Here is an 11925-nt window from a genome sequence, read left to right as displayed (position 1 = left end):
TCCACACCCCTCAAGGCTGACATGAAATCTCCTGCAGAGTTGTTGAATGGGAATAAAAGACTGCTTTGCCAAGCAAAATACATCCCCAAGTGACCAGAAGGAAGTGAGGCAATGTCACACTGAAGCACAGGAAAGAGGAGGTCAACACTTCAACAAACATGCCAAATCTCTACCTGAGCTGTTGAAAGGACAAACTGTACATGTACAGGGTCCAATCATGAAAACCCAGAGTCCAGCAAGAGCTATTGCCAAAGCTGAGACGCCAAGATCATATACAATTGAGACTAAAACAGTAAACAAATGAGAAGAAAACAGTCAATAATCAATCTACCATTGAGCTGGAAAAATGGAAAATATTGTCAACAACAATGCTGAAAAAAATCACAACCCAGCGGGATAATATTAGCAACAGCAAGCATAGTCCTGCAACACCAGGAGCAATGCTTACGATATTGCCTGTGCAGTATGCCAACTTGCCACTGAGAACAACAAATGCCAAATCTACAAAATAAAAACACAACATCTTACCACCTGATTGATAACATGAATAATATCATTATAAAATATGCTATAAAAGGGAATACTACAGCAATAGGGGCATTGCATTTTAAAGAAAGGGAGGGATGTTCTATATTGTTGTGTTGTCTGTAAAGAACGAGAAACTAATTAGCTGGGAACCATTTGGTATGTAAGTGTAGCATGGGAGCCGCATTCATGGATGTGTTGGAAAGTCATGTGACATGTAACAGAACATTGGCCTAAAGCAAATTTTGTTACCAGCAGCACGGCAATCTGTATTAAACACAAAAAGCTCTAAATTTTCCAAATCTAAAGTATGATTATTTCCAAAATTTTGGAACCCTCGGAGACATACTATGTATTCTAAGCTGTTAAAAGCCTGAAGTTACTGTTAATCTTTTTTTGACTAGAAAACAGAATCAATATCAAATTATTTTTGGTTGATTTGCAATTTTCAGCAAAGGAGCAGCACAGATCAGAACTAAATCTGGTTCATGGTCCAACTGAAAAATCAGTTACCTTTGAACTCAATCAAATTGAAATACAGGGCCCAGCAAGCACCCACTTTCTCTCCCACACACCCACCCTCACACCCCTACCCCTCCTAATGTTCAATTATTAATGCTACTTTGTTATCTCCAAAAAAAGTGTTGTACAGCCTTTTTACCTTGCCTAGATTATTGTTCCTCAAAGTGAACGCATAGTCCATAGTGACGTAGTTCATCATCCCTGACACATGCATTCAACTGCAGAGACATTCGTGATTATCTGCCACTGGTTTTGCAAATCCAGAAAGGCGATATCTGTATATTTGCTTGGTCTGCAGCATGGATGATTGATCACTATCTCATCAGTATTAGAAAGAATCCCATTTTTATTTAACATTTTGGACAGTGTTAGGTCATAATTCGACTCGTAGCGTGGACAATTTCCACTGCAATATTTGAAATCTACAATCTCTTCTGATTTATAACCAAGTCCCAGGTCTTCAACTTTGAGCTTTAAGGTATTGATATGGCATTCACTTTTATTTTTTTTCATTTTCCTGGATCCTCTCCGTCTATTTCTTCGTGAGGTCTTTGATCGTTCTTTGCCTTTATGTGAACTGCCTGGTGATCGTCCATAGCGGCTTCGCACATCCTCTGCAAATTCTCCAAGTCTGTTTAATATTGCAGTCTGATCTGTAAAAAGGAGAATTTTAAAATAGTAAAGAACCATGGCTTCTCCAGTGAAATTACAGTACAGAGATACATATCAATTCAGTTTGTTTAGATGGCATGCATGTTTGCAGGAAATCAATTCCTCTGTAGCAATGACTAATGTCAAGTTGTGTAAACGTTAAAAATTACACCTGTGTAAACAAAATTCTTCTCAAAATCTTTTTCTAAGAGACTCGGCTTTCAACGTGCTTTGTTATGCACACTTGCCTTATTATGAGGTCTATAAAGAGCCATGATGATTCGTAGGGGTAAGAGTTGGCATAGGTACATGGAAATATCATGGAGGTGGTGGGTGGTGAGGGGGTATGGTTTGAGGGCTACTCTGCCTAAAATAAAACCAAATAATCTGGACAAAGTGCTAAAGAATTGAACTGAGCCCTATTGTCGGCCCAACTCAGTACTCAATTGCTCCTATGACCAACATCAATCTGCTTCTGGGGTCAGCATGCCTGCCTCTATTAAATCACTGCTCCCTAGAACAATAGTAGAACATAAAGGACCACTTTATACTCAAACTACCGGTCTTGATAGGGAAAATCTAGCTCAATTAAACATTTCAAAGACATTTTGTCAGTTCTAAGTATTTCCAGCACATTCTGTTTTCATTTAAAATATAGTTGTGTGCAGCAACAAATTCCGATCCTAAAGATTGCTATTACAAGTGATGATGTCACCAAATAAAACTTTCTGGAATAATCTCATTGTCTGACAAGCACTGCTTCACTAGCTACTGGGTTAGATTTGGCTGACAGCATTCTAAACCTCCGCCTGTGTTAATTTTTCTCATTGTTTTTTTTTTAATGTGTCTTTTCTCTCATTGCCCTTAGGCTGAATGTTTCATGTTTAAAGAGGAAAATGTGTAAATTGCTCTTGGGCTCATGAAAATACTGCCGAAGCTTGTTTCTCTGAGGCACTCAGAAGCAGTGGAAGGACGGCACTCCCTCAGATTTTAACACAGTGCTTGTACTAGATACAAGTGTTGATACTTCCGACACTGTTTCACTGTCAGTAAAATGTAATTGAGTCATCAATTGCATTAGCCAACACTTTTCTATTTATAGAACTTGCAACAGAGAATAACATGCAGATGTGAGTGGAAGCCAGACACTTGGAAATGCTTAAAATATCCAAAAGGTGGAACTGACTTAAACTACAAGAATGTTATTTCAAATCTGCTGATATCGTTAACCATTTTATGACCTGCAGTTTCCTCAATTATTTGTATCCCCATGGTTATTGTTTCCTATTTTGCCAAATGATTTTAAATGATAAATGGGTCATCCATTTAAAAACCAGTTTGCTATTCACTCCAACTTTCATTATTACCACAATGTTAAAATTAGTCCTCAGCCCTCAATTGATGACAGCAAATGATGAACAAATCATTTTTTACAACACTTCTATCAAAGTGTTTTGCCCACTCTCAAGACATAATCTTGCATTATTAGTATGGCATTTTTCAGACTGAAATGAAATACTCCCGAAGTGGCTTTGGGTAAATGATCGGAAAACTTACTTGTAAATTAAAACAACTAAAGGAAAAGATTAAATGATACCTCTGGCTGTATTATAAGATGTCATAATTGAATATCTCAAAAACACAGGTAAGTTTATGAACAGTTAGCACTGTACGAGGAAAGAAAGAGTGTTACATTGGACCTGCATTACTCAAGAACAAAAACAGAAATTACTGGAATAGCTCAGCAGATTTGGCAGCATCTGTGGAGAGAAGTCAGAGTTAATGTTTCCGGTTGAGTGATCCTTCCTCAGAACTTTATGCAAGACCTGGTGAGTTTCTAGGTGCTTTGCTTTTATTTTGTGTTAAGGTAAGCTGTGGATCAAGATTGATCAGGATGTTTTCAAACCTGACAGAACCTAATTATGTAAAAAGTAACTAAACAGCCTTGCATTGGAAAAGAGAAGAATAGGTGAGAAAACTGTGGTGTTTTAAAATAAAAAGTAACAAAAAAAGGAATTGGTCAACATTGAAGTACATATATTTGTTAAGTTAGAGAATAAGCACAAGACGAGACAACATTTTTGCGAGCAACAAGACAACATTGACAAGTTCCAATAAGTCAAAAGAATTAGGAAAATAATCTTCTTCCCAGAGATTATGAGTTACATGGAAATGATTCCCTCAGGAGGCACTACCTTCAAAGTGAATGGATAGATTTGTAAGGGAGCTAGGTATATATCTGCTGGTTGTGGTTGGAGGGCGGAAACTGAGGATCAGAGAGGTACTAACACCACCTTTTGATAATTTGGGGATAAACTAAAGGGAAGAAATTTAGTGCGACGTGAAGTAGGAGATCAACAAGTGGTGCTAGTGACGGGGAGAATTGGAGGTAGAAGGGTAGTGAGTTGGCATTTGGGCTCCTCCGAATCCCATGGAAAAACTTACCTAGGTTGCAGTTCTTTAGTTTCATTACGTGTTGAACAAGTCAGCATCTGCATGGTTTTGTGCTCTGATCCACTCCAGCCTAAAAATTGAACTTACATCTCATGGATCCCAAATGCATGCAGTAAACGGGCAGCTGCTTTGGGAGTTCTGTTAAGCAGGAAGGCAATGGCATCATGATAATGTCACTGAGCTAGGAATCCAGAACCCCAGTTTAATGATTTGAGGATGAGGTTTATATGCCAAAATGGTAGTTGAAGAAATTGGAATTCAATTAATCTAACTGGAATAGAAGGGAGGTCTAATGACAACTACATAACGACTATTTATGGTTGTAAAAACCCATCTGGTCTTTTAATTTCCTTTCATAAAGGAAATCTGTCATCCTACCTAGTCTAGCTCACATGTGTCTCCAGACCCACAGCAATGTGGGTGTTTCCTAACTCAATAAATGGTGGTTTAGCCAACAAAATCAAAAGAGCAAATTAAAAAGGCACTTATCAAATTGTTGCTTGCCTTTTTGGCAATGATTGCAATGTTATCGATAATATATTGAAGCCACTTTGACCTGTTAATGCTGAACAACGGAAGTGAAAACTAGCTTTCCTGATGTAGTAATTACACATTTTCTCATGGTTTAAATGAACTTGATGCACTGACTGACCTTTCCTTCTTTAGATGGTATTATTGATTTGCCAAATTGTGGGTGTGAGGGATCAAGACTGTCTCAGTGTTATTTTGAAAATATATTAAATTGCTTCAAATGAAAAGAAATATTTAACCATGATTAAAATGGGTCCAACAGAATCAATTGGAAACAGAAACACTTTTGGTTTCATGATGAGGTAAATTTTGAACACTCCTTCTGCTTGAATCCAGCATAGAAAAATAATTTCCTCTCCTCACAACATAGATTCTAACAAAGGTGAATTAAAATAAAGATAATCCAGCTCCACATCATTATGTAGGTTCACAACCCAAGGATGCATGGTTTGCCATGAATTGATAGTGCGTAAACACAGCCTGATAGAATACTACAATAAATCTAGGTGGAAAATGCAAAAATTCACCATAGTTTTCTCTGAGGATGCTTCTTTGATGTTTGAGTAATGGAATGTTTCCTTGGCACAGAACAGTTTTATTCTGGACATAACCCAGGCCATATCTAGGAGCAGGGTTCAAAATAGATGGGGTTGGTGGATGAATTCACCAACCTGCAGAAAAGTAATGACAAGAAAGGTTGCCTCCATATAATAATTCTATGTATTACAGTTGCTCTGGGCCAGAACTGAACAAACAAAGGTCTAGGAAGTGGAACAACCTAGCTTGATTGGAGGAACAGTAAGCAAGTATAAGAGACAGAAATTATGAGGAGCTTCTCACAGATTGGCTTCTCCATAGCTGCTGCTTCAGCATCACCCAATAACAGGTTCTCTCTCACACACCCTTGCTGCTCTGCCACAGACAAAAGCTACTGTTGCAGGGTGTTATGGACCAGGCCAGACCCCTGAAAACAGTTCAAGAAAGTAGTCCAGACCCTAACTTTCATAGTTGTTTTAAGCAGGAGTGAGGTGGATATTTCAGGAGTGAGGCAGCTGGGCCAACCTCACGGTTTTAAACAAAACAGCATTTTTTTTACAAATTACTGAATGAAACATGAACAAAAGAAAACCAAATTTAGAATAATTTAACTGATCTGAAAACCCAATCAACTCTATCACCACTGAATGATGTGGTTCCAAATATTGCAACATCCTCATAAATACCCCCTTGGCAAAAAAAAAGGTAAAAATCAAAAACATGTTCTTACAGGAGAGATGTCACAGAGAGAGAAGATTAGCATGAAGCTGTTTCTTTGGGTCCCCAGCTAAAACTTGACCAGTAGCTGCAAACAAAACAATTTCCTAAAACCAAACCAAACCATCCCTGAACTTGGAGGACTGGCCACTCCCCTTTCATTGGTTAAGTTTTTTTTAAAAGAAAAACACTTAAAAGCTTTTTCAAGTAGATATTTCCAGACATTTCAGAACAACTCCCTTTACAACCTATCTGAAAAGAAAGGACAGAATAACCTTGTTAAAGGAGGAGTATCATCTCAAGGGGGAGGGCTGAGGACAGTGATGAGGCCGAGAAGAGAAGGGTGGTGACGCCTCGCTTCCTTTTACTGAAGCATAATGTACATAATCCAGCAGTTCTATTGTTAATAAAAATAATCCTGGGGATAAAGGGCTTCTCATATGAGGAACTCTATTGAAGACTCAGGGTCTATATTCAAAAACATTTAGAAGGATGGTGGGGGGGGAGGTGAAATTGGACTGAACTGACAAAATACTGAGAGGCATGGATAGAGTGGATGTGGATAACATGTTTTGTTTAATAGGAGAGACTACGACCTGATGGCAAAGTGATGGGATTATCTTTTAGAACTGAGATGAGAGGAATTTCTTCAGCCAGAGGGTGAGGAATCTGTGGAACTCATTTCCAAAGAGGGCTGTGGAGACCAAGTCATTGGGTGCATTTAAAACAGAGATAGATAGGTTCTTGATTGGTAAAGAGCTCAAGAGTTATGGGGAGAAGCCAGGAGAATGGGGTTTAGAAACATGTCTGCCATGATGGAATGGTGTAGCAGACTCAGTAGACTGAATACCCTATTTCTGCTCCTATATTCTATGATCTAAGAAAATTTCAAAGAGAAATGGAAAAACGGAAATGACCTATACCTCTGCAGTTATTTATCGCTGGGACATCTGCTTATGATTTTTCAGCTGCTCAGCTCCCAATTCACCCCAAACTGTCTGGAAGAGAGAAACGCTACAAGCAGTGAAAGGAAAGAGTTTTCTACATATTAAGGAAAGTTAGGCAGAAATCAAATCTATTTTTGTGCATCACCCAGCAGGTAATTACAGAGTATTGTTGATGATCATCTGATTTCAAGTTGACTGCCTTCTTTGTAGTGAAACAGACTGTGAAATCATCACAGAATGGTTACAGCACAAAGGGAGGCCAGTTGGATCCTCATACCCATTCTAGCTCTCTATTAGAGCTAATTCCACTTTTTATGTTTTCCCTGTTGCCCTGCAAGTATAGTCTCTTCACAGGGATTATATTTTCAGGCTACTTCTATTGATTCAAATACTAACTGTTTCCTCACTACTGTTTTATGATCAATTTGCCATACTTACAATGCACAGTAGGCCAGACAGATTGAGTTGGCAATTCCCTTCTCTCATCAGTCTTACTTTCCAGGGATCGTTGACTCTCCACAGGTTCTTGACTTTCCATTGAAGTCCTACTGATGGAAACTTTCTTGTCCTGAGCTGGTATCTCTCTGGATTGCGGGTTATTCACTGGAAACCAATTCTCCTCTTTGGATGAAGCAATTGTACTTGCAATCAGGGATAGAAAGATGGCCAGTGTCCAGTAAGTAGCCTTCAAGACAAGAGCCATAATAAATAAAATTTTAAAGATAAAATCAGACAGAAATGGTTCTCCTTTGCTCTCATATGACAGCGTTCAGGCTTTGACACAAAATGAGGCTTATTTCTAAAGGCCAAGTTCAAGAAGATTTGGAACAGCATCAAAGAAACTAAGCCAACCTCCCCTTCAAAGCAAACTATCAGCAACAAACAGAATCATTTGGAATTTAACAGTAGGTTTGGACTGTATCATCACATTGACATATTGGCTGCATTAAGCACTTTTGTCAGAGGGGCTCAGTCTGCCTGAAAGTACCAGGTAACCAATTTTTCATTGCAAAGTAGTTAAAGCACAGGTCTGGCGTGTGTACAAAAGCACCCGAAGCCGATTGTTTAAAGTCTACAGTAGATTCTCAAAATACAATAGATTAAGAGTCACTGATCTCCAAAAGAGGAGAAAGGTGGCTGGGACAGGGTTTTGCAACATTCAGGATTTCAGACCACAACAGATTATAACAAATTCTTGATCTCAGAAGAATTGGAATTATTTTTAAAATTCGTACCTGCCATCTTCTCAGCGGTTTTCCAGGTAAATCAGCCAGACCTCCTGAATCTATCAGATTAACACCTTCACACTCTTGCTTGCATCTGTCTAAAAAGATTAAAATTTAAATTAAAGACAAAATGTAAGTTTCCAGTCCCTAAGAGAGTTCCAAGTCAAGTGAAATCTGTAGAAGCAATAAACTTTGCCTATGTTCGCACAGCGAATAACCGATGATCCTGTTTTATTACTTTATGAACAGTAATCTCTAGTAGAGATAGATGAGGCGTTGGGTCATATGATGACAAGTAACTAAAACAAGGTTTTACATCACTTATAAACAAAGCAAAGGTTATTAAACTGGAGCAGACAGATGATAATTTAAATGGGTTCAGGCAAAGGTCCATGTAACAACAGCAGTGCCCATAATCCACAGATCACACTAGTTTTCAAATCACTGAGTAGTCCTGACAATTCCTTCCTTAAATGTTTAATACTTACAAATACAGAAAAAATGGCCATAGTCTTAAAAGGATCTAGTCTAGCCAGATAACAGGTCTTCCATGTTTAGTCAAATATATTCAGATATAAAATGGGGAATGACTAATTTTAATCAAATCAATATTTCATCTGAAACGGTGTTGGGTCTTTGCAGTATGGCAAGAAACACTATGATTGGATTATGTAGGGATTTCAGGAGTCTATAAACTGAAGTAAAACAATTTTGTAGGTTGTCAAGTCAAAGCTTCAAATCCATGCATTCAACAATGAAATCCCAACTAGTAAAGAGAAAGTATTGAACAAAAACATGTATAAGAGAAGTGAAATTAAAATATCTTGAAATCACTGGGCAGGTATTTACCTTTCAGCCAGGTGTCATTCATATTTAAGGAGAAAGTGAGGGCTGCAGATGCTGGAGATCAGAGCTTAAAATGTGTTGCTGGAAAAGCGCAGCAGGTCAGGCAGCATCCAAGGAACAGGAGAATCGACGTTTCGGGCATAAGCCTTTCTTCAGGAAGGGCTTCCTGAAGAAGGGCTTATGCCCAAAACGTCGATTCTCCTGTTCCTTGGATGCTGCCTGACCTGCTGCGCTTTTCCAGCAACACATTTTCAGCTCATTTATATTTAAGACTGGATCAAGAATTTAAAGAGTCATAGAATCCCCACAGTGTGAAAACAGGCCTTTCGGTCCAACAAATCGACACCAACCTTCTGAAGAGTAACCCACACAGACCCCTTCCCCTATACTTACCCCTGACTAATGCACCTAACACACACATCCCTGAACACTATGGGCAATTTAGCATGACTAATTCACCTAACCTGCACATCTTTGGATTGTGGGAGAAAACCAGAGCACAGACACAGGGATAATGTTCAAACTCCACACAGACAGTTACCTGAGGATGGAATCAAACCCAGGTCCCCGGCGCTGTGAGGCACTGTGCTAACCACTGAGCCACTGTGATGCTCACATTAAGTATGTAATTTAAACCATTGACATTTTATAACCTCAAAACTGGCTTCCCTCCCAGGAATTTCACCCTGAATTTACATCACAATGGTAACAGCAGTGCAGTGAGAAGACTATCCATTGACTCATGTGAAAAGTGTACGTGAATATTCACTGAAGACAAGCACCAGCTCATCTTGCATAATCTCCATGGCTAAAAGGTCTGCCAACATTAACAGTTTAGGTTTCACATGGGGGAATAGACATTTAGTAGGTGAGACAGTTATTTGTTAATGGCTGCACACAAGCCATGCATCTTCAGGAATGGAAGGGGAAGTGAAGAGAGACCAAAGGCACGAAAGATGGCATAATCAGGAAACATATTAATGTTCTGCAAATTGCAATTCATTCCCACATTTATTACATTCAAGTTCCGGAAAACAGAACAGCCTTGAACAAATTGTTTTTCTCTCTCATTATTTTTTGCTCATTGCTTTTTTCTCTTACTTGACTGAATTACTGACATTGAATAGTGACTTTTCTCCACCCTCAGCACCACCCGGCACCACCCGCGCTGCCACTGGATGAATTTCTCAATTGGCATTACTTCAATTTGTGTCTGTCAATTTTTGTTACAATGATTCCAGTTCTTGACCTATAATCCCATTTTCTACTTACGCTCTTTAAGCATGCACTAGCTTAAACACAATAATTAATTCCATTTAAATACAGCTTTATGAGTATTGTTAGCTTTTCTCTGACATCAGGTAATACAGCAAGTTTATTTAGTCTTCTCTGAAAATTAAGTTTACATCACTTACATCACTGAACATTTTAACAAATCGATATATTATAATTATAATGCACTACTGAATGTTTGGTGATGATTATTTGGTTAGAAATAATATGCAAGGTTAAGGGAAAAAGCTGGAGATTTGCAGTAAGTAATGACGCTCACTTGAAGACCTGATGCAGACATAACAGGCCAAAAAGAATGTAATTAATCAAAAGAGAAAGAAAATTTTAAATTAATTTTAAACATACTTTTCTGGGATTTCCTGCCAAACACAAAACAACATCAACTTACATTTACATAGCACTTTAACATGGTAAAATTTGCCAAGGCATTTCAAAAGGCACTAATCAAACAAGTAAGACTTGGTTAGAAAGGAAAATGTTCTGACACAAAGTGTAGCCTTGAGGAAAGGGCATTTCCTAAAGTAACATTAACAATATAGACAGGATCATCCTGGATTTATTAGGATCTCTGAGGACTTAGCAGATCTCAACCAAATCAGCAATACAATTTGCCTCTGCCCTTCTAACCATGAGGATATAAAAATCACTCAGGTTTCCTCCCCCTAATTGATTGCATTTGCTCCTCAGCAAAGAGGATAATCAGCAGGCATTCCTGCTGCAATTCAACTTTGGACAGGTTGTATCGATTAGTACCAGTGCAGCAAGGGAAGATTAGCAGTTTGTTTGAGTGCAGCTTTACCTCCTTGTGGGAAAGCTGTGATTTAGACTGTCATGATGGGAATATTAGTAGAGCATCAATTTAAGCAGATTCCAGCAAACAGGCAGATTGGCACCCGTGCTTTCCTGGTCAGCATCTCTATTTTTTGATGCATACACGAATGGATCCTCGTGATACATAAGAACATAAAAAAATCATGAGCAGGAGTAGGCCATCTGGCCCACTGGGCCTGCTCTGCCATTCAATAAGACCACGGCTGATCTTTTTGTGGACTGAGCTGCACTTATCCAGCTGTTCATAACAACCCTTCCTTCCTTTGCTGTTCAAAAATCTATCTTTGCCTTAAAACTATTTAATGAGGTAGCCTCAACTGCTTCATTAGGCAGGGAATTCCACAAAACCACAACCCTTTGGGGACAGAAGTTCCTCCTCAACTCCGTCCTAAATCTGTTCTCCCTCATTATGCCCCCTACTTCTAGTTTCACTTGCCAGGGAAACAATCTCATTGCTTCTATCTCATTTATTCCATTCAGCGTTGTACCTGTTTCTGCAATACCTCCACCCGTTCTTCTAAATTTCAATGACCCAGTCCACTCAGTCTGTCCTCATAAAACAACCCTCTCAACTCTGGAATCAACCTAGTGAACCCTCCTCTGCACCCCCTCCAGTGCCAATACATCACCTTTCAAGTGATAGAGTCATAGAGATGTACAGCATGGAAACAGACCCTTTGGTCCAACCCGTCCATGCTGACCAGATATCCCAACCCAATCTAGTCCCACCTGCCAGCACCTGGCCCATATCCCTCCAAACCCTTCCTATTCATATACCCATCCAAATGCCTCTTAAATGTTGCAATTGTACCAGCCTCTACCACATCTTCTGGCAGCTCATTCCA

General features: G+C 39.0%; 1 protein-coding gene across 1 annotated transcript in view; it reads right to left on the bottom strand.

The window, feature by feature from the left end:
* Positions 1 to 1197: 1197 nt before the first annotated feature.
* The window catches only part of LOC122554753 (artemin-like), a 104605-nt gene continuing 93877 nt past the window's right edge, over positions 1198 to 11925 (bottom strand). The window contains exons 2-4 of the mRNA XM_043700126.1: positions 8120 to 8208; positions 7323 to 7569; positions 1198 to 1700 (exon numbers count right to left, since the gene is read on the bottom strand). Coding sequence (XP_043556061.1) covers positions 1243 to 1700; positions 7323 to 7569; positions 8120 to 8208 — 794 coding nt within the window. The 3' untranslated portion in view covers positions 1198 to 1242. The remainder of the gene's footprint in view (positions 1701 to 7322; positions 7570 to 8119; positions 8209 to 11925) is intronic.

Source organism: Chiloscyllium plagiosum, chromosome 11, assembly GCF_004010195.1.
Source record: "Chiloscyllium plagiosum isolate BGI_BamShark_2017 chromosome 11, ASM401019v2, whole genome shotgun sequence".
NCBI lineage: Eukaryota > Metazoa > Chordata > Chondrichthyes > Orectolobiformes > Hemiscylliidae > Chiloscyllium > Chiloscyllium plagiosum.
The sequence above is the reverse complement of the archived record's forward strand: the minus strand, read 5'-3'. Positions and strand labels throughout refer to the sequence as shown.